Source organism: Mastigoproctus giganteus, chromosome 11, assembly GCF_048544385.1.
Source record: "Mastigoproctus giganteus isolate SK-2022 chromosome 11, ASM4854438v1, whole genome shotgun sequence".
Classification (NCBI taxonomy): Eukaryota; Metazoa; Arthropoda; class Arachnida; order Uropygi; family Thelyphonidae; genus Mastigoproctus; species Mastigoproctus giganteus.
In genome coordinates this window covers 10704851-10729337 of record NC_143585.1, presented here as the reverse complement: position 1 = coordinate 10729337, position 24487 = coordinate 10704851, and the positions used below count along the sequence as shown (strand labels likewise).

The 24487-nt window shown below is 38.8% G+C and overlaps 1 protein-coding gene across 2 annotated transcripts in view; it reads left to right on the top strand.

The window, feature by feature from the left end:
• Nucleotides 1-24487, top strand: part of LOC150077698 (alpha-tocopherol transfer protein-like) — a 115762-nt gene that overhangs the window by 56799 nt on the left and 34476 nt on the right. For both annotated transcript variants that reach the window (XM_090385038.1, XM_090385037.1), the window contains exon 2: nt 9931-10097. In XM_090385038.1, coding sequence (XP_090241164.1) covers nt 9944-10097 — 154 coding nt within the window. In that variant the 5' untranslated portion in view covers nt 9931-9943. The remainder of the gene's footprint in view (nt 1-9930; nt 10098-24487) is intronic.

The following is a 24487-nucleotide window of genomic DNA, read 5'->3' as shown; positions in this document are numbered from 1 at the left end:
TCACTCTACCGTGCTTACCCATGGATCTTTGCATTAAGGAGTGAAGAGCTGACCTAGCTCCGCTCACTGGTTTGAAGTAACTGGACGAGCTATTTCTGATTTAGTATTAGTATTTAGTATTAGTATTAGTAACGGCCGCATGGTGCAAGAAAGCCTATGGCTTATGCTGCACCAGCCAAAAAAAAAAATAAAAAATAAATAAAAAAAAATAAATCCGAACAAAACAATGATAAAAACAAAAAAATAAAAATAAATAACTAAATAATAATAATTAATAAAATAAAAAATAAATAAAAAGGAAATTAAACCTATCATCCTATGTGCTTCCCTTACCCGAAAGTACTATCCAGATGACCTTTGAATTTCCCCAAACTCTCGGCCTCTACCACCCATGAAGGCACTCATTTAATACCGGATGAACGGGAAAGAAATCTTTCGCGATTTTAAACTGGCGCCAAAGGGTGGAAATATTCTCGGGGTTTTCCTTCTTTGGCGCTGGTTTAATATCGGGACACTAAGTTATGCACAGGAATAGATCGTCCAATCACTGCGAACCAGTCGGTGGAGTTAATTCAATTCTTCACTCATTTTCGCAAAGATCCATAAGTAAGTTTCATAAAGTAAATTTCATCCTAAAAATCCTTCAACCAACCGCTTTGTTTCGATTTAAGAGTGAAGCTGTCATGTTCATTGGGTAATCGTGCAGCTATTGTATTGTTATCTCGTTATTGTCTACACCAATTCTATTAAAATGATCTACACTTTTTTTCCGAGATGTTGCAATATCTAACTGTAAAGAATTAGGACAAGTAATTTCAGTGTTGACAGCGCAACACTACCGAATATACAGAGTATAAACGAAATTGTGGGTCTGAGGTTGTGGAACAACTGAGTGAGCTGCACTAGTCGTGAACTTTGAGTTGAGGTTGGAACACTATAACTATAAATCCATTATTGTTCGTCACTGCTCCGGTACCATTTTAGCAGTCTGGGTGCACAATGTTCTCATTGCTTTGATCTAGCGTTTGTTAGAGTGATCTTAGTGTTCTAAATAAAAGACTTCTTATTTAACTGTGCAGTGGTTACTGCTAGGTGAGTGGTCTCACTTCCACGCAGTCCTGGTTGGGCGACCAGGGGACTTCTAGTCGGCTAAGTAGGCCTTGACCGTTGGACTTGAACGGTCAAAATTGAATGGTGCAGTGCGGGACTGTAAGGAGTCGAACATTGTGTTTCCGGAAAGCCCATAGATTTTGTGCCTTAATCATTTTATAACAAAGTACTGTTGCAAGTAATTGTATTCCTTAAAGTCTTGTTTAGAACTGACTATGTCTGTGCAGCCAAAGGGAAAGCTTGGTCCAAAGGCTTTGGACGGTGACGAGATGGAAGTTGTTGTTCCTGGTATTTCTGGCACTGCGGAAGGCAGATGTGTTGTGCCAGGTTCGACACGCGTAGTGCTTGAACTTTTGCCTAGTGATCTTGTGGTTGTGCTGGATAGTGACTCAACAAATGACTCGATGGATCACGAGTCTCAGAGAAGAGCAGTGAAACGTCTACACAGGACTCTGAGATGATGACGAAAGAGATTCGCAAGAAAACTTCGAAGACATGAATATTGTGAATGAGAGGCTTCATGATTACATGTTTAACGACTCAAATAAGGTTAATAGAGTGGCTATGTATGCGATCCTAGGTATGTGGGATCAACTGGAAGCTAAGGCGATCGAGGTGGTCGCCGAGAACCAGTCATTGAAGGCACAGCCTGAAGAGTCAGTCCTCGGTCAGCGTTATGCCTAATTCGTACGCAGACGAATGCGAAGACAGAAGGGTACACAAAAAAAGAAGACTGTAGTGCACGCCGTTTTTATAAAGTTGGACTGTGACAGTCTAAAGTCCAGTGAGGGCATGAAAGAAGTCGTTTTACAGGCTGTTAAGCCAGTTCTCAAAAATGTGAATGTCCGTCGCATGAGAACTATCAGAGATAATGGAGTTGTGCTGGAAGCGGCCAGAAAAGATGACGCTCAAAGGTTACTGACTTGTGAGACTATAAAGGCTAAGGGAATGAAGACTGTGGTCCCCAAGAAGTCTGGATGTCGTCGCATTATCTACGATGTAGATGCTGATGTCAAAAAGAGGATTTCTTGTCTGAAGTGTACGAGAGGAACTATAGTTCTCATGGGGTCAGCAGAGTACTTTTCCAGAAGAGCACAGTTGTAAGCTCTGTGGCAAAGGTTGCAAATAAGGATAGGAAGAACTGGATCATTAAGGTTCCCACAGAGTTGGGAATATCTTGATTGACAGCGACAGAATGTTCTTGCACTGGTCGTCCTACAAGGAGCGTGATATATACCTCACTGTGAAGTGTTTCAAATGCCTGGCTTTTGGACATCATGCGAGGAACTGTAAATTCAAGGCTGTGTGTGGCCATTGCGCTGGAGAGGGTCACATTCTCAAGAAGTGTCCGAAACAGGCTGATAAGCCTACCAGTGTGAACTGTAAGAAAAGCTTCTGACCATTCTGTTCAAAGTAGAGACTGCCCTATCTACAAGAACTATCTAGACCAGATTAAGAGTATGGTTGATCATGGATGATGTCCATGAGAATTTTGACGTTAGTCGAATTTCACAGGTGATCAGTGCTGTTGTTGGTTGCCCTGCAGTCGCAGTGAGAACCTGGTGGAGATCGTGACTGTTTCGGTGCATGGATCATATAGTGTATGATAAGGTTCATGGTTCCCTTAGTGTACAGGGTTTTTGATATGGTCTGTGTTCTTAGTGCTCCAAAGAACTGTTTTTATTTGTAGTGCTTAGAGTACTACTTGTATTATAAGTTGACATTCCCCATGTTTGCTGATGTTATTTTTGTATTGCAACTGCTTGTCGTTGCTTATTTTGAAATGTATAGATAAGATTGACTTCTAAACTGATGTGATTTTATGTTTGATTTTGAAATTGGCACTGTTGTTTAGATTTTGATTGTGGTTTGATCAAAGCAATCAGATTTCTGTGTATCTAGTGATAAAATTGATGTTAACTTTTAAAAGTGTGGTAGCGACCTGCCTCGATGAGGATAGGGATGGTTAACTTCCCTGCTGCAGAGTTACCTTTTGCAGCATGGAATGCTAAATAGGTCGATGAAAATACCTAAATTGCGTTGTTGAGCCTCTTGCCCGGGAAACGCTCCAATGTGTGTAAATATGATGATGATGTTTCGATCGTCACTAAGAGAGGGTGAGAAGATCTGGCAGCGGATCAATTAATATGGGATGATCCGAGGAAAATCATTCAACCACTGCTCCCAGAACTCGCTGGTTATGTACACTTCACCAAGCTCATGCAGAATGATTCACGGAGAATGGTAAAGTGTTGCACTTTACCTGAGGTCATTTGTAACACAATTTGCAGCGCTAAAACGATAATCAACGTTTTCCCGGTTTCTCGTAAACTTTTCAATATTTGTCTTAATTCAAAGATTAATTTTTTCAAACATGTTGACAACGTACACACAAGAGCTGCTAGATAGCTGTGTACAATGTATTTGCAAGATATCTGATAAATCGACTCAGCTCAGTTTCAGCGATCCCTCACTTCTGTCAGACTGAGATCTGTCCATCTGCAGCTCTTCACCTTCACGGTAGCACAATTTGTATAATCGCGGTCCTCCCCACACTGAGTGCCATCGTGGGTAGCACAGTTGGCAGGATCGCCGTTCTCCCCGAACCGGATGGAAAAGACATGATTTCGAATGCCATCAATGACAGAAGGAATATCTATGGATATTTTTCGCAATGTCTCTGTCTCAGGCAGGGGCAGCATATTTTTTTTCTCCCAGAAACGCAATTTACACACATATACACGGAGCAACATGGCCTTATTCGCCTATGCTCCTAAATTCCAATAACAAGAATAATCTGCAGCTTCATCCACTGTCAAACCAGTGTTCTCTTCTGATTATTAGCAATTTACGTGGGCCCTGTCACAAGCTAAGACTGCTACACCGGCCCTTGACGACATCCAGGATCACTATAGTCAACATTTGGAGGCTCTTATGGCATACTGAGGACAGACTTGTCTTTACACTTAAACACCTTACCCCTCAGCAAATGCCATCGCGCAACTAGGGGATGGATGTCGACGGAAACAAGTTTGGCCAGGTTTGATTACACCTGAAATAAATACTCTGCGATGGTTGTCCGAGGCAATCACAGGCATAACTTGTGACCCGATTATCTGCATTTTGACATTATTTTTTATTTTTGCTTATCAATTTATTGTACGTTGTTTTTTAATTTCTAATTTCCTGCAATTTATGGGTGTTCCATGAATTCTGGTATTATGACATCATAATACCAGAATTATAAATCTGATTATCAGATTTATGATTTATCTTCAACTACAACCGACCTTTATCTTTACATATCATATATTTTCAGAAAGACTATACTTAAAAATTTAGGCTTATATACCGGGTTAGTATACATTATTCACTTAAGCTTTCTTTCATAACATCTATTTGGAACATCTACTTGATTCCAGAACATGCAATTTTAATTGTATTAGTTCTTGTTCGTCCTATCTGGCTTATTCATTCTTCCATTCAGACTAAAATATTAGAACAGGAGCGGTCAGGTATGGCCAGCAAGGTCTCTAAGCACATATTAAATTAAAAATTTTATTTCGATCAAATAATTTAATTTTTTCGAAAAATTTACTCTGCGCAAATATATTTTGCATTCTTTTTTGGCACATATTATTTTAAAATTTCCTGACCTGAAAGCATGGTCCTCCCAACTAATTCTGCTAATATGTATCAAGGATTACGTTAGGAAATATCCCTTGTGTCTTTGTTAAATTTATTCAACGAAATATTATAATTACACTAGCAGTTTGCAAGTTAGGAAATTGGTACACATAATCAAGTCCACCAATAATGAAGTTGGTGAGAGTGGTATTGTTCACATAACATTTGAAAGTCATTGTGCACAAAGGAAATAAAATCTATAATCTATTTCCATTGTGACGTCATCACAATGAACCTTAAGTTATAAAAACCCCCACCTGTCTAAGAATTTCACAATTTACTGGATTTCAGAACAACTGCTTGGGCTCTTTTTGGTGAAAGTCGAGTTCCCTTACATTTTGAACTTCTGGATTTTAATCTGCTCCAATTTCACTTTATGTGTGTGGTCCTAGAAGTTTAAAAGAATAATCAGTTCATTCGTGCTACGAATTAGAATGGATGCATTTCGTTGATACTGCGTGCGAAGGGACAGGTGATCTGAATGAACATACCATTTAGGAGAGGAGAGGTGAGGGGTATGATTTCTAAATTCAGTTATCTGGATGTATTCATTTGTGATTTACATACGGTTGTAGATGCTGGTTTTGGATTTTCAACAACCACTGCAGATTTTTGCCACAAAAATAGAGTTGTGAGGTACTGGCTTTATTAGAGTGGAAACATTTTTCTGCAGTTGGTCTGGATCGTTCACTGTACACACCTAGCCGTATATTATAAGGAATATTGTCCCATACTGCCTACTCGATTTCCGGGGAAAGCGGTATGTTCCTCAGAAAGATATTTGAATGGAGTAAACATATGGAGGAGAGGTGCGGTGAGGGACCATATGTTTATTTGTGAGTATATGTTTGTTTTACATTGCAAAAAGAAGAAATCAAGCTTATGGGATCAGAATGATTGCACGCACTTGTAAATACAGTAATAGACATCGTGCTTATGAGATTAATGTGTCTGGGGTATGAAGACTTCTGCAGGTTGGCTCAAATCTGCCTTATTTGAATGAATACCCACTCGCGAATTCGTGCGAAGTCGGACGAATATTATTGAAATTGTGCCACCGTGTGAGATGTATTTTGAATGGCAGGTTATGAAGCACATTACTGGAGAATAATCGGAGTCCGCAGTTACACTGATGAATTTGGCTATTTGGAAAAAAAATCATGTGCTTGGAGAATGCATAAAGGATTTGTTTCAAATATGAAGGTGGAATGTATATTTTATGTAAATGATCACTTGGGAAAGCTAATATTTGATCAGCTGAGAAATTCCTGCAGACCTGGAGGAGTTAGTGGGTTTCTACCTGGATTGAAGACCATAAACTTCTTCAGGTCTGCAGAAATTTTTGAGTTCATAAAATATTAGATTTTCCAAGTGATCATTTCCATAAAATATACCACCCACTGTACATTCTGGGATTCTTGGGCGTTCAGTTAGCTGACTATGGATTTTCAATTGGCAATATGGCTGCTTTTGATTTGGATGATTTCTTAGTTATAGTTTCTCCAAGTGGAATAGGATTTGATATGAACTGTGGCCAAAGACTTCTGCGAACTAATTTAATGGAGAAAGAACAATTAGAAAAAATTATACAGAACTCAGTAAAACGGCCAGAAATGAGCGTAGTGCTGTTTGTGCAGTTTGTTTCTGGTCACTTAGCTACCAGGAAGCAAAGATCACCAGGTTAGTTGATCCTGGTGATCTTTGCTTCCTTAAAACTTAATCAAAACACATTGAAAAATGTTGTTTATAAATTTTAAAATTCAATGCAATTTAGAATTCTTATTTTAAGTTCATACGTATTTAAAATTTTAATTTATGCGAAGTTTTTGTCTTCATGTCATCTGCCAAGCTTTCAAAACTGGGGATGTACTGTAATAAGACCAACCGTAAAGAATCTTCTGTTTGCAAGTTCGTAAGAGTAGAACGATTCTTTGCACGTTTCAAATAGGAAAAGGCCGATTCACGTAAATATGTGAAGGCGCCTCCGTAGCCAGGTGGGAAGGAGCAGCAGTGCGTAGCACACGCTTCTTGATTAGACCGGGGTTCGAGCCCGTCACCACCAAATACGGAGGATGCGGAAAGGTTAAGGAATGACCACCGCATATCCTGGAGCGATATGGCCTTAGTTGCTAATGCTCCTAAAAACCAAACAACAACAACGTAAATATGTGGAACCAAAACAGGAATTTAAAAGTTCACTACATTTTTTTAACACTTGAGTACTGTGCCAAGCAAACCTATTTCCATAAGTATTTTTCTGATGATCTGGCTGTAAGGAAGATATCGTTTCGCAAAGTAATAATTTCATTTTCAAGTAATACGTTCTCCACGTGAAAAATCTCAGCGATTTTTTCTGCAATTTGTTTCGTATCTAAGTCGACATTAAATGGATAAGAAATATATTGAACAATGTCTTCAATCGTCATCCACAACTTTCTCAATTTCAGAAACATATTTCTCACTATTAAATTCAAAAACAGGATATTTTTGCAAATGATCGAATTTTTTTCTTTGAGATCCTTAGCCATTGCCAAAAATTTATACAGTATTTATATGCAGAAATACTACTCCTCATGTGACCCATAATTATTTTTTGCTTTTAATTCCAAATTCAGATCATTTAATTTACTGGTAAAATCTGCCAAAAAAGCCAGATCACCCAACCACTCCGTACCTTGTAGCTGCTGATAATCATCTCCCCTTTGATCAACAAATTTTTTAAATTTCATTCAGCAAACTCCAAAATCTCTGTAGGAACTTACTCCGACTCAGCCACCTCACATCTGAGTGTAATATCAGATCTGGTTCTTTTTCATCGAGTTGCATTTTGAAAAGTCTCCTTTGAAGAGATTGTCCTCTGATGGAATTCACGATTTGGAAAGCGATGTCCGTAACACTTTTAGTATTTAATCTTTTGCTGGCTAACACTTGTTGTTGGATGATACAGTGGTAACTCAAAAAATCTGGGAATCATCGTCTTTTTGGCACGATGCGGTGAATCCGTTAAGATGCCCTGTCATTGCTTTAGCTCCATCTGTTTTTACTGATACGAGCTTAAATAGCGGTAATTTAATTTTTTCAATAAAATTTTTGAATGCGTTAAATTTATAAAGACCTCTAGTTCTTTCTTTTAAAGCCGCGATACACTCGCTGGCCACCCACCCCTGAACAAAAGACATTGTCAGCACTGAGTGAGTCGAGTACAGTACTTAGTCACAGCCAGGGTGCGAGTTCCAATTAAAGTTTTCTGGCTAGGAACCAGCAAACAATATATTAATTTAAGTTAAATTTTAATTCTTAATCTTAATTTTTATGTTTATTTTTGTTTTGATATAGGGGTGGTTATGTTCACGGGAGAAAATGAGGATGCTAATAGCATCCTGATTTACTTTAATACTGGCATTCCCCACATTGGGTCCACTTCTTGAGAAACTGTTTTGTACGATTTAAATTAAGGAAAAAAAAAAGAAAAGATTCTTCTGGTTCCCTCTGTAAACGTAAAACGTATTAATCTTGAGAAACAGAAATGCAACTAATGTTTTGATTGTAAACTCAGATTACGGCGAGAGTTTCCTGGAATACGTTGTCCTTGGCTGCCGTGCACGCAGTTTAAATGCGAGGCAGCTAATGTTTTGGACAGGTTTACTATTGGGCGAGGATAGAATTTTAAAATCTGCGTCATCATTCTCTCATTTACCAATTAATACACGCAATTTATTAATACCGATCGAATAAACATAACGTTTATTAACAGTGGGGTGCTCCGGAATAATGGTCGTTTATTGAACTTCTCGAATTTAACGTTTTGACATTTTCGCAGCTTTTTAACTACGAAACTGCCGAAGTAAGTATAGCCTTGAGAGAATGTCTCGTCATTCGATTCTCCTCTTAAAGCAGAGGAGAATCGAACGACGAGACATTCTCTCAAGGCTATACTTTCATCGAAGATGTGATCTACGCTGCTTGGTCACTTTATTAGGAAGGTTAAAGATGATGTTTTGGACCATCATTGGCCCGAATTATTGTTCGCATACGACGTGGAATAGAGTGAACGAGGTGTTGAAAAGCAATTATGGAAATAAACAGATAATAATAATAATTTGAGGGATATCTCTTGGCAAATGAAATAGCATTCATGTAACAAAATGGCCTTAATTCCTGACATGGCAAAACAACGGTGCTCGCGAACACGCCTTCCAGTTCATTGCAGAGATGATCAGTGCGATTGAGATATTAGGATGGCCAAGAGAGATCTTTGAAGCCTTGACCATCAATACATTTTAAAGCTACTTTTTGGAAAAAAAAAATATTTCTACTAGTTTTATTATATTAATTATTTTTTTAGATGTTTTGTTTATTAATATTATAATTTATGTTATTAGATTTTGACAAATCCTCGGCGCACACGCACGCACGCTCGCAAACACACACATTAAACTGACCTTTCAGTTTTCCAAATTGAGCGATATGATTGGCGCAAGGCAAAAATTCCGGCTTCTTGAATTTTCTTTTTTCCTACTTTGCTCTTTCCTGCTTTGCTTTTTTACGTTTTTTTGAGAAACAGAAGCTTCAATATGCATAAGTCTCTTATTATCGTAGAAATCGCGCTATTACTAAAAGAAAAGCATGAATTAGCGAACCATAATTTTCTGGGTTTTTATAATCTAGTCATCAGTCATTTCTTGGGTGATTTGGCAGCGAGAGTACGGCAATTTGAAGTCTTTTTTTTTTTTTTTGGTTGTTGGCGCATCGGCTTCTGTGGCCATAATGCACCTCCCAAGGTTTTTGCAGTACTTTGATCCAAGCCCGAGGCGGGATTCGAACCCGCGATCTTTGGGTTGCCAGGCAGGCACTTTACCCACCCGGCTAGCCCGGTCGGCAATTTGAAGTCGTATTGTCAAGGTCAGCGTCAATTAGGATAGAGTAAGCGTGTATGGGGAAAATATTAAGATAAATTAAGCAAGATACGAATCTCTTACGTAAAGTCTGGATGCAGAAGTTTCGCAACTGAAGGAAAAGTGAAACCCTCTTGTTCATTTGCGAGGCGAAAGAATTAAAGGCGCATCTTTCCAGCATTTCTGCCGTCTCTTAAGAATCTCGTGCATCCCTTGACCTTCGAGTTTTCTTCTATAGGTCCGATTCCATCATGAGTGCCAGTCCATTGGGAACTACCGCACTCTACAGGCATCACGAGGATAAAGAACTCACAGCAGCAGATAGAGCGAAGGCAGCGAAGGAGCTGAATGAAGACCAAGCTCTTCGAAAGATCCACGTGGCGCAATTAAAGGACATGTTGAGCGGTGAGTTCTTTAAAAAAATTTTCTTCATGTGCAGCGATTACAAACTTAGTATTTATGCAGTAGATCTTAATAGGAAGTAGTAAGCAGAAACAGGTGAACACTTTAATATTAAGGGCAGATGTTAATGCACAGTTTACGAGTAGTCAGGAGGTCAAAGAAGTGGTATTAAATGCCTTAAAGGATGATTTCTAGGAAATTAAAGTGAGAAACCTGCGAACAAAACGAAATAAAGGTGTTTTGATAGAAACAGATAATAAAGACGATTTGAACAAAATAATAGGTTCCGAGACGTTAGTTAGTAAGGGTATTAATTATAAGTTGAAAACAAATAATCCTTCCATACTGGCGTATGATATACCCAAGGGTATTACGAGGGAGGAAATAGTTGAGGACTTATATCTAAAGAATTTGAAGGACTATGGTTACGATCTCGAAGAGGTAAAGAATGGAGTTGTATTTAGATTAGATTTAATAGTGGAAACAAGTTAAATTTGAATAACTGGGTTATTGGGGTGGCCCCAGAGTTGTTTTAAATATTTGTTTCTGAGAGACAGAATATTTTTGGCGATTTCCTCCTATAAGTTTAGAAAATTCACGGTTGTGACCAAATGTTTTAAATGTTTGGGATATGGCCACTCTGCCCAGTACTGTAGTCATAAAACAGTGTCATGTGGTCATTGCGCTGAGGGGGGCCATGTTTATGCTGACTGTCAGCGCAGGGACCAACATCCAAATTGAGTTAACTGTAAGCGTAGAGGTCGTGACTATGAACACTCTGTAAAAGATGTAAAATGTCCAGAATATATTAAAGCCCTTCAATTAGCGAGTACGCGCATAAATTATGGATAATGATAATAACGATTGTATTAAACAGTTTTGGTTAGCACATAATAGTGATAATAATCAGATATTAAATATAGTTCAATTGAATGGACAAAGGTCTCGCATGGTAATGAATGAAATTAGAATATATGCAATGGAAAACCGGTGTGACATACTTTGTTTGCAGGAGCCATATGCATTACAGCATGAGCAGAGTTATAGATTGGTAGGTTTTCCTGTAACTGCTAAGTCAGTTTATGTTACTAGAGTGAGGCCAAGAGTAGCAATAGTTATTTTTAATAGGAATTTAAACATAACTGTGGTATCAGGGTTGTGCAATCAAGACATTGTTTGCATTCATGTTGTTATGCCTGACATTTCATTTTATTTATTGTCATTGTATTGTTCTCCAACAGATAATATTGAATATTTCATTTCATGTATGGAAGGTGCATTGGCACAAATAGGTTATGGCAATGTATTATTAGCTTTTGACATAAATGCTAAATCCAGTATGTGGTTCAGTGGTATGATTGATAACAGGGGAATGTGTATGGGGGATTTTATAATATCAAATAATTTAGTTGTACTTAATGAATCACAACAACCGTATACTTTTAGCAACGTACATGGACAATCGAACATTGATTTGACATTGGCTTCACCAGATTTTGTAAAGAGGGTGTGTCACTGGGTTGTTGATGAGAATGCAACAAACAATGACCATCGGGCTATATTATTTCATGTAAATGTGGGAGTATATAGTAAGACTTATTATATTAAAATCAATGAGCAGATGAGGTTTGCATATAAAAAGATAAATTGGGAAAAATTTAATGATTCCTCGCAATTGGTTTTTGGTAATGATAAATATCTGACTCTGAACACTATGAATGCCACAGAATATGCATTTTATATTCAAAGTGTACTTTTTTTGAAGCTTTGAAGCATGCAGCTAGGCGTAGGAAAGCCACAGATAAGCAAGTACCTTGGTGGTCTGAACAACTGAAAATTTTAAGGCGAGATGTTTTTTCGGCCAGGAAGCAATTTCAAAGATATAGGTCTCGTGATATAGAAGAGGCTAACTATTATAAGGAAATATATAGGTGTAAAAGGAGGGAATATCATAGGGCTATTATTAAGATCATGGCAGAATTTGGTAAGAAATGGAGGAAACGGTAACCCTTGGGGACTACTGTATAAGTTGACCATTACTAAAAAGATAGAGCAGGATGTATTTCATACAGTAATAGTAGATGGTAGGGAAACAGTTAGTTGGGAGACAACTATTAAAGTTCTCATAGACAAACTGTTTCCCGAGGATTGTGTAAGTAACGATACTCTTGAACAGTGTGAGATGACAGCAGATAATAGAGATTATGTCAACGATGAGAATATCTCTCTTTTTGCAGCAGAGGAGTTACTTGTAGTCAGTAAACAGATAAATGTTGTTATGACTCCGGGGATTGATTTAATTGAGAACAACAGTATCAATAAGTTATTAGAGATATACCCTCCAGTTCTGCTTAATATGTATAACAGATGTCTATTGGAAGGCACATTTCCTGTTTTCTGGAAATGTGCCCTTCTGAAATTGTTGCCAAACCAGGTAAAGAAAAAACAAGCCCTTCGACCAATATCGCTGTTACCTAACCTAGGCAAGTTGTTTGAGAGATTGGTTTTCCAGCGATTAAGTGAATTCATGAATTTACACCACATTGAGTTGCCATTTCAGTATGGTTTTAGAAAATCCAAATCTACTGAGGACGCGATTAATCATTTAGTGCTTTACGTTAAAAATGCAGACAGTAAATGTGTTCTTGCTCTGTTCATTGACTTTGCAGGAGCTTTTGATTCAGTCTGGCACGAAAGTATTCTTTACTCGTTAAGACAGCTCCATTGTCCAGGGAAAATATACCGGAGGGTTGTTATAAGCTATTTAACATCAAGGCAGATAATTGTAAGGGCACAGCATTTAACTTATAGGAAATTAGTGTTTAGGGGATGCCCACAAGGATCTGTGATGGGCCCCATATTTTGGAATTTGGTTCTGAACCAATGGCTTAAATTGAGACAGTTTGCCATAAAATAGCATTTTCGGATGATCTGCTTATCTGTGTGCCTGGTAACTCAAGAAGGCATATTGAAGAGAAGGCTGCAATGGTTCTTCATAGCCTTACATCATGGGCTACTGTAAATAAATTAATAGTTTCAGAAGAAACAACAGTCATGATGTTAGTTAAAGGTCACCTTGATATCAATCGACCACCAAAGGTTTTGTTAAATTGTAAGAAATTAAATTTATTACCCAAACTAAGTATTTGGGTGTTTTATTAGATGGTAGGTTAACTTTAGTTCCACATATGAATTATTTGATGAAAAAAATTAAGTGTTTTAGTGCAGCAGTAATACGGATTTCTAGATCAGAGTGGGGGTTACGTAGATCAGTTTTAAATCTTTATTATAAGGCAGTTTTTCTGCCAATAGTGACTTATGTATCATCAGTGTTGGTAACTTGTGTGAATAAGGTTAAGTTTAAAGCCAAATTAAATTCTGTGTAAAGAACAATGCTGTTGGTAATTCAGAGGGCTTGCAGAACAGTGTCAACAAATGCCCTGCAGGTATTAGCGGGCCGTTAGATCTTTTTATAATATACAGTATAGAGCTTTCTGTTACCATATTAAGAAATGTAATAATTTCACGTGTTTAAACATTGTGTGTGACCTTAACACTGATGCTAAGGTTGAAAAGAAAAGAATATATTCGAAATTAATGGAAATCTGGCAAGCCAGATGGACGGATAGTATTACTGGTGCGGTCACCAGACATTTTATTCCAAATGTTTCTTTTTCATGTTTTAAACTGAACAAGTGGATCTTTCCTAGTATGGAGACTTCTTTTTTATTAACAGGGAATGGTTCTTTGAATAGTAAATTATATTAATTTGGTTTAAAGTCAAACCCTTACTGTGTATGTGGTGTTGAAGAAACTTGGTGCCATGTATTGCATGATTGTTTGTTGTATGAGAATTACAGAGCTCAATTGAAGAATGTAATTAGCGATTTGAGATATGGAAATGAAAATAACTACTTGTCAGATTATAACAAGTTTGTTGCTTTTCAAAGATTTGCGTATTTCTAAAAAAGAAGACAGTTGTCAGCCTGGATAATAGATCTAAACTAATAGATGTTTGCTGTATAGAATTTGTTTCCCCTCTCTCCCGCCGTCCTATTAATTATCCTGTTTTTTTTAATTTATTTATTTAGTTTATTATTATTATTTTTTTTTGTTTGCTGGCACTGTGGAAATTAACATAGTGCGGGATAAATTGCCAGGGTGAGATTTGGGTGGGGGGGTAGAGGTTTTTTTTTTTTTTTTTGGGCGACTTGGGGGTGGGATTGCTGGCGCCCTCTGGTCTAGTACTTCCACCAGAGGGTGCGGGAATTTTGTGCGGTCAGCACAGACAGTACAGTTCGCCTTTTGAAGTTGCCTTCTCCACGTTCATAAGGACGAGCATCAGGTAGCATCATCCTAGGTCATGATTGCTCTCTGGTGGCTAGGTATCCTGTATAAGGATAATAAAATCAAGTATATTAGGTGGATTTGGACAAATGTCTAGGGGCCACCAAAGACAACAATAATAATAATAATAATAAATAATACATCTTAATATTAATTCTGTTTATACTCAGCGACGACCACGTAAGGTCAGAAGGGTTGAGAAGATAAAGAGGATAAAACATTCTTCCATATTTATTGGCCACATTGCAGGAATCACGGCCACTCAAAGCGTTCACTTTTGTATTCGCGTGGTTACAAGTTGTCTACGGAGGCCATAGTAATATACGCTCTGGACAAAAAAAAAATACGTCAATTCAGCCAATAAGGTCAAAAGTAAACCAGTCGAACAACTTTGATGCAATTTGACAACGCTGAGGAGTCCTCTTCAGCGTTGCCTGGAAATACAGTTCTGCCTGGTTTACATTCCCCTAGATCACAATGAAGACTCTAGATCTGAGCTGCTCACTTGATTAGCAACAGATTCAGTACCTAGAACTCCAACTGTAGTTGCGGTTATGTTTCCCGCCAAAACCTGAAAATCGCGATTTCTGATTTCTAGTGGGCCTACACTGGAAATAAGTACCTCAAACCACTACTTAAAACGTCAGAAAATTGCTAAAAGTGAATTTAATGCAGAAATTATGGCTGAAAATCAAATAATGACAAAATTCTGGACAATGAGTTAAAAGACTCCCCTGAAAGTGAAGCTAGAGTGCTCAGGGAGAAAGCCCCTGTTAATGAGGAAAATGCTAACGAACTCGATAGCTGGCCTCCTGGCCCCCTCAGTATTAAGAAGGGCAGGAAAGGAAAAAATCAAGAAACTATAGAAATTTCAGAGATGCAACAAAAGACAGAAGAAGAACTAAAACTAGACTACCTAACAAATTTGACTGACCCTATCAAACAGGCAAAGGAAACCAGAGCGTATCTAGAAGAATATATGCACAAGCAAACCAACAGGATTACTTCTGCAATTAGGCTGCAGATAGTGAACTGTTGGTCACTGCTTGAGCAGCGCCTGATTGAATTAAACACAGAGAACCAAGTGTTAAAATCAAAATTAGAGGTTACAACTGAGGAGAAGAACAACTATAAAACAATGAACACACTAACCTATGCCCAATGTGCAAAGGTTAATAGCAAACAGGACATAACTAAAGCAAAACAAATAGCTACTAAGCAACCTAATATAAACAAGGAAAGCAACATTGTTATTCTGAAAGCAAAAAGTGACTCTACCCATAAAACCAGTGAGGCAGTTAAGGACACAGTGGTAACAAAGCTGAGGCCTCATCTGAGAGAAATAAAGATAAACAACATGCGGAAAATCAGGAATAATGGAGTCCTGATCGAGGTAGCAAGCAGAGAAGATCTAAGAAAAATAGAAAACCATCCTGAAATTGAAAAACTGGGCTTGCTCCCTGAAAAACCAAAAGGGAAAAACCCTAATATTATAATCTTTGATGTACCTGTGTCAGTAATAGAAAAAGAATTCATGATGGATATCTACTTCAAAAACTTTAACAATGAAATGACAATAGATGAATTTGCTGCTGAATTCTTGCTGAAAAGAGCAACAAAAAACAAAAGGAATGGACAACTCAACATAATTGCAGAAATTACACCAAAAATTTGGAAGGTATTGCAGGGACAACAGAGAATCTATGCTGGCTGGACCAGTCATAGATTTAGAGAACATTTCCCTATCCAAAGTTGCTTTAACTGCCATAAATATGATCACCTTGCCAGAGACTACACTCAGAAAGAACCTGTCTGTGGTCACTGTGCAGTCACTGGCCACGATTACAAAAATTGCAAAATTAAGTCTCAGCAGCCAAAATGTGCTACCTGCAAGGCAGCACGGCTGACTGACTATACACATAGTATCAGGGATGATAAATGCCCCAGTTATAAAAAAATGGCAAAACTTATACAATCTAGGACCAACTATGGGCCAGATTGAAAACATAAATGTGACTAGGGCTCTAAATCTTGTCCAATTGAATGCTCAAAGAGCAAGAGCCGTTGTAGATCAGATCAAACTCAAATTGGAAGAAAATAATATAGATATCTTGGTACTCCAGGAGCCCTACGCACATATAGGTAGAGTTCAGGGATACCCAAGAGACTATAAAATAATAGAATACACCTCAGGTGTCCCTTCCACAGCAATAGTAGTTAAAAATACTGACCTTACAGTCACAAAGGTGGGTCACCTCTGCTCCCCAGTGGGAGTGTGTGCCCATATTACCAGTGCTGTAGGACAGTTTTACATTATTTCACTATATTCCAGACCAGGTGAAGATATAAATCCAACTATTGAATACCTACAAGTAGTCACAAACTTGCTACCTACTGCAAATATCATAGTGTGTGCTGATGTCAACTGACGGTCAGCCTTATGGCATAGCCGTACAGAAGACAGAGCAGGCACACACAACGGCCAGATACTTTCAGACTATATAGCCACCTCACCCTTTCAAGTGCTAAACCAACCAAATAACCTCCCAACTTTTAGCAGTACCATGTGGGAGAGTGACATTGATATCACTCTTGCCACCAATTCAATAGCTTATAAAATCACAGACTGGTGTGTCCAGCCAGCCTGGACCACATCAGATCACAGAGCCATTTCCTTCAAACTAAACAGGCAATTACAAACAACCCAACACTCTCTGTTGGATATCAAAAGGTATAACCTTAAAAAGGCAAACTGGCAGATTTTTGCAGTACATACAGCAGCTGAGCTGCAAAAACAGGAAAATGAGTGGTCTAGATCAGACAACTGTAGCCCGGACGAGCAAGCACTGACTATGACAAACATTTTAACAAAAACAGCAACCCTGTCTATCCCACGGAAAAAAACGAGGAAGCAGACAGTTCCCTGGTGGTGCCCCGAACTGACTATACTCAGAAGTAGGGTACACCAGGCACGGAGACATTTTCAAAGAGCCAGAACATCTTGGTCACAAAATGAGGTGGATGCACTGAGAGATTCTTATAAAACTCTCAGGAATCAGTATACAGCCCTCATAAGAGATAAGAAAAAGGAATGCTGGAAGCACTTGGTGGGAACTACTGGAAACAATAACCCTTGGGGAGTTGTCTACAGAATAGTGACCAACAAGCTGCCAAGAGGAGATGTCTTAGAAACTACTGTCAAACCAGATGGAACCCCAACCCTGTGTTGGGTGGATTCTGTAAATAACATCCTAGACAGTATCATTCAGACTGAAACTGGAAATCATTCCCCCACCCAGCTCGACATTATAAAAGAAAACACTGAATATGACAATGCCAATATTGAACCTCTGATCATTATACAAGACTTAGAAATAGCACTATCTAAAACCAAAAACAATAAATGCCCAGGTTTTGACCTCTTAGAGGTTGAGATTATCAAAACATTAGCAGAAATAGCACCAGATAAATTAATAGCACTATATAATAACTGTATGACAGAAGGTATATTCCCAAAAATATGGAAACAAGCTGTGTTAAGGTTAATCCTGAAAAACCCTGAAAAACTCCCTACTGATCCCAAATCATATAGACCAATAGCCCTACTCCCTGTACTAGGGAAAATATACGAAAGATTAATATACAGCAGATTAGCTCAATATTACACAGAAGCAGGCTTGCATTCCAACAATCAGTGTGGTTTTAAGCAGGGCAATTCTACGGAGGATGCCATGCACCACCTACTGACAACAGTTAAAAACACAGAGGAGAAATATATGCTGGCAATCTCCATTGACTTTGCTGGGGCATTTGACTCACTGTGGTGGCCTATTGTCCTTAGGAGACTTCGCCAGGCAAATGCCCCACAAAACCTCTATAAGGTAATAAACAGCTACCTTACAGACAGAAGTGTCTCAGTACGCACAAGGTTCCAGGAATTGACACGCCCTGTGAATAAAGGCTGCCCGCAGGAATCAATCCTTGGCCCTTTCTTTTGGAACATTGTTCTGGATGAATTTCTGGCCTTGGATCTGGGCCCCGTGGAAAGTCTGGCCTTTGCAGATGACATGATTTTCCTTGTAAAAGGAAACTCACGAGTGGTTGTAGAGCAAAGATCAAATGCCGCTCTCTTGCAGCTGCAGGAGTGGGCACAAATGCACATGCTCAAAATATCGCCTGAAAAAACCAAACAAATACTTCTAAAAGGTAATTTGGACATAAGAAGACGTCCACAAATCAAAATTAACACAATCACTATAAAAATGGTAACAGAACTAAAATATCTTGGAGTGGGCTTTGATTCAAAATTAACTTTTTACCCCCATTTGATCTACTTGGCGAAGAAAGTGCGAAATTATGCAGGTATGATTGCCAGGATCAGTCGATTGTCGTATGATTGCCAGGATCAGGATCAGTGGTTCATCCGCTCGGCCATAGTAAGAAATAGGAATAAATTAGAATCGATACAAAGGACAATACTACTCACTATTACCACAGCATGTCGCACAGTAAGCACACCTGCACTACAGTTGCTGGCCGGAACTCTCCCACTTTACCTGGAAGTAGTCAAAAGAGGCTTATATTATAGATTTAAAAAGGGCATACCCACAGAATTTCTGGGGATAGCCCTTGATACAACCAATACCTTCAATGATGAAAGAAAAAGAATAGCCACAAAGCTCCACGAGCTATGGCAAACAAAGTGGGAGCAGGAAACCAGAGGTCTGGTCACCAAACGGTTTCTGCCACTGGTGTCAATGGTTAGCCCAAAGCCACCTAAGTGGTATGCCCCTGGACTTTTTACAACATTTATATTGACAGGGCATGGCTCCCTAAAGACGAAACTAACCTCCTTAGGCCTGGCCGATGACCCAAACTGCACCTGTGGCGAAAGTGAAGACTGGGCACACATTCTCTATGAATGTATAATATATGACATCCCCAGAACAGAGCTAATAGCACAGATTGGTCCCCTTCCCAGGGGAGAAGAACATCTCTTCATCATAGAAGAGCAAAATTATAAAGCTTTTACATCTTTCACACAGAAAGTTTTCGAAATGTGCAGAGCAATGCAAAGAATGGCAATTCAGCCCCCCAGCAATTAAACAATAATCAATAGTAAAATTGCCCAAGTTTCCCACCACGCCCAGATGATGACTTAAAAACTGTTAGGGTAGCAGTATTCTGCACCCTGACAGAAACCTGACATAACAAAACTCCCCATGACTACCATGCCATGTGTAGGAACCTGGGGCCCCAAACCAATGTAGGGGAGGGGGATGGGAATGCATGCAGAGAAAGTGAATGGGAATGAGCAGAAGAGCAAATGTAATTGGCCGAAAGAATACAAAGTTAAAAATAACTTACATTACTTTATCTATACTGTACCAACAAACATTTACAAACCACATAAACACTATCACTGCATTCTCCCCTGGCCTGCAAAAAAAAAAAAAAAAAAAAAAACCTTGCAGCTAGCCCTGCACCACAACTGAAGAATAACAGTAAGTTGCGGTGCCCAGAGAGTGCAGTGCAGTGCAGAAAGAGTCGAATAAATGAGATGAGAGCTAGAAGAATGAATAAAAGTGTAAGCGTGAGAGAAAAGAACACAAACCACAAATGCTAAGTTAAGTACACACTAACCCTGGTTTTAATTAGTATTTAAATTTACGCTACCCATCATTGCATCCCCTCCTGGTGTGTGAGAAAAAGATGAATGAGTTGAGTGAAATAAAAAAAAAAAAAAAAAATAATAATAAACAAATAAAAAAAAAAAAAAAAAATATATATATATATATATATAAAAAAAATTATAAAATAAGAAAAAAAGTATAAAAAAAAAATAATAATAAAAAATAAAAAAAAATAAAATAAAATAAAAAATAAAAAAAAAATAAAATAAAATAAAAAATAAATAAATAAATAAATAAAAAAAAAAAAAGAATGCAAGTAGAGTGAGAATGTACATTACGAATGAAGTAAATGTGCGTGTCTCCCCCCCCTCACCTGGTAGGTTCCCCACTGCCAGCTAACGTATCCCACCCCCAGAGCGGGATGGGCAGCTGGACCTTCATACCGGATTCGACACTCCTTGGACATGACACCGACGAAGACATTCTGCGGCTTTGCTGCCAACACGCCATTGGCGATCCGAACTGGGTACTCTAACCTGGTTCCCTTTAAAACCCCATCCCCAGGCAGGGAATGGAGGAGACAGATCTCTGTCTCCTCTCCTCCCTGCCTACCCCCCCATATTTCGCCTGGTGGGGCTCGTCTCCACTGACCTCTTTGGGGATGCCTACTCTATCCGTCCCTATTCTTCTATCTGTTTCCTCCCCAGTCTTCAATCTCCCCCCCCTCTCTCTCACTAAATCGACCGAGTACACCCCTTAACAATGCCGCCAAATTATAACCAACGTCTAAATTCTACCGGTTTTGTGCAAATCTCTAAGATATCTAACACTATCAGCTTTTATCTAGCGTTACATGTCTAAATTTAATAACATCAAAATTTTGCCCGACCTATTTGGCCTTTAACACATCTCTTTAGTGTTCAACCTTAACCAGCGATTTCCTAACAGCAATCCCATTAAACATTAATGTCAAATGCATAAACTTTTTTTTTTTTTTTTTTTTTTAAATAGGCCCTAGCCACTGAAATCCCAGGAAACTATGTGGCAGGACCTGCCAGAGCAAATTGTTGTGATACTGGATACACCCGGCTAGCCTCCACGTGGCAGGGTATGGGCAACGTCGGGCCCCACTAGGGGCCTGGCGGCCAATAAGCCGGATAAACAATGGGCACAACATATCACACTGCACAGACACGACCCACACACTTTCAAGTCTCTGGCTTGACAGTGTACTGTCCTCGATACAGCGAAACACACGCGGAAATCTGAGAAATCCCAGGTGCCGTCTGACACGAACATACCTTATACCTTATACGTGTAGTTGCGGGTGATTTCAACTTGCCGATCCCTAAGCACGAAGATGCACTTGTGAGCCTTGAGGGCACTCTTCGGACCTTTGACCTTACATGGTTCTCTGCGCCGGCTACTAGAGGAGGCCAAGCGATCGACCTAATATTCCATAACCTACCAAACATCAAGCTCCTGCCTAGCAAATTTCCAATTTTCTCCTTCTCCTTCTCCTTCTCCTTCAGCCACTGAATAACTCGTTGAAGAGCTTCGTTTAGGATGATGCAGTCATTGGTACTGCGAATTGCTTTATAGATTTTTATGTCGTCTGCAAATACGTTGATTTTGATTTGGTAGGCTCCAAGGGTGCTTGGCAGGTCGTTGATGTAGATAAGAAATAATAGCGGGCCTAAGGATGAACCCTGTGGGACACCAATTTCAGGACTGAAAGGATATGAGGTTTTACCTTTAAATGTCACGGACATTTCTCTACCTTCCAAGTAGTTTTCAATCCAGTTTAGTGCTTGTCCTCTGAGACCATAGTGATGCAGTTTGTTGATTAGTCTCTGATGGACTACCTTGTCGAAGGCATTGCTTAAGTCAAGGAAGATGGAGTCGACTTGTTTTCCTTCGTCAAGCGCCTGGGATATGTTCGAAACAAACGAGATCATATCTGTGCAGGTGGAACGACCCTTGATAAATCCGTGAGAGTAATCTGACAAATTAAGTTTCATAAAGTTAAATAGCTGCTTCATTACAATGGATTCAATTATCTTTGAGAGTGTATTCAATTGACAAACTGGTCTGTAATTGTTGGGTGAGGATGGGTCTCCTTTTTTGTAAAGAGGGGTAACAATGGCCTTTTTCAGTTGAACTGGATAGATTCCACTCTCAAATACCAATTTTATTAAGTGAAGTAATGGCTTTATAAGTGTAGTTCCACATTTTTTCCATAAGACAGTAGGGATACCGTCCGGGCCTCGTGTGAGATCCTTTTTCATACTGTGGATTGTACTCAATAATTCTGCTTGGTTTATTTCAAATACTGTTAGGGTATCAATGTAGTTGAGAGGAAAATTTTCGTTACCTTCCATCCCGTCATCTGCTGTATCTGTTTTGTAAATTTCTTCAAAGCTGCTAGCAAGGTAGTCTGCCTCAGACAAAGATGACAATTCACTGGGAATATCTAGCGTGTTTACAGCCGCATTTTGATTTTTTGCTTTGAAATAGCTGAATATAGGCTTCATATCTTTTGCCTCGAAGACTCTTCTTTCGACAAAACACAGGTATTTGTTGTAGTCCTGTTTTAATGTCGTTTTAACCTGTCTTCTTAAGGAGGAATATTTATTGTAAAGGCATATTTCTTTATTTGTCTTAAACCTACTATGCATTTTTCGTTTTTTTGCCAGTAGGGATTTTAGTTCCTTAGAGAACCAGTGTGGGTAATTTTTATCAGGAACACTATAGCATGGAACAAGATTGTTAGTTACTTCATTAATGATTTGGTAAAAGCAGTCCAGTGCTTCTTGAGGATCATTGATTTTTAATAGTAATTCCCAATTACAGTTTTTAAATGCATAATTCATATCAGGCCATTTCACTTTATTGAAATTGAGCTTCTGTTTTTGTTCTAAATCCGTATTTTTAACTGATCTCTTCTTGATGGAAAAAGCCACAGGAATGTGATCTGATTTGAAAAGATTAGTTGGCTTAAAGACCACCAAAGGAAAGTTGGTGAACACTAAATCCAAGTAGTTTTCATTTCTAGTTGGAAATTCACAGATCTGATTCAGATTTAGAGAGATGAAAATTTTTTGAAATCTACCCTTAAGCGTCCAGACATTAGTTGGATTGGCATTACATCCATTATAGGCATGTGGCATATTAAAGTCCCCTAAAACAATTAAATGGCCTATTCCCAGATGTTGATCAAGAATTTGGTCGATAGTGATCTCAAATTCCGTCATAAGAGTGTTATCTACAGGTGGTGGAAGGTAGACAAGCATAACATAGCAGATATAAGAGCCACTGCCCAGTTGGAGAAAAATTCCTTCAATGTTAGCCAAGACTTTGATTTTTGAGATAGGAATCTCTTTTTGGCAGACGATCATGAGTCCGCCACCTCTCTTATCCAGTCTATCCCTACGAATAACAACAAAGCCCGGTGGGACCAATTCACTGTCTTTAACATCCTGAGTGAGCCATGTTTCCACTAAAAAGTAGATGTCGTAGTCTTCTTGTAATATAAGGGAATAGGTGTCTTTATAGTTGCTATTGTTTAGACATTGCACGTTTTGATAGTAACATAGCAAATCATCTTGTAAATTATTCTTATTTTGCCGAACTGGAATCCTATTTTCCTGTATTTTCTTGATTGTCTGTAGTTGCTATTTATTTCCGTTTTAAATATTCGTAGGTGAGGATGGGTTTGTTGATTTTGTCCTTGTACTTACATTCTTGAGGAAAGGCAGTATCAGTGTTCCTTCGGTCCAGTTGTTAGTGTCCAGAATTCTTGCTTCGTTGTCCTCACTATATGAAACTTTAAAGGATGAGTACTCCTGTGGAAACCTTGCTTTCAGTTTGGTTACCTGAACATTTGACTTACAAAAGCTGTTAACGTATTCTTGTAATTCTCTTTCATTTGTGTCCGGGGCCAACCTTGAAACAAATATAGCCTTGAGCTTTGGAATAACTTTAAGCTTTTTGTTTTTTGAAGCCCCGATTAGTAAAGTGAAGTGTAAAGTGAAGTGTAAAGTGTGTTTAGGGTCAAACGGCACCAGGGGTTTCCCCCATCTCCGCGTAGTTTACATTGTGGTGTGATACAGTTCACTGTAAAGGCCAGAGATTTAAAAGTATATGGATCTTGAGGTGTGTGATGTTGTGTACCGTTGTTCTTCTGGCCATTTAGCCGCCGGACCCCAGCTGAGGCCCGACGTTGCCCACACTTCGCCCCGTGGAGGCAGACCAGGTACACTAGTATTACAGTTATTTACTCTGGCAGGCCCTGCCACCTAGTTTCCTGAGATTTCAGTGGCAAGGACCTAAAAAAAAAAAAAAAAAAAAAAAAAAAAACGTTTGCGTGGGTTGATCGCTAGATTGAAAGACCGAAATGTGAGCGAACTTAAT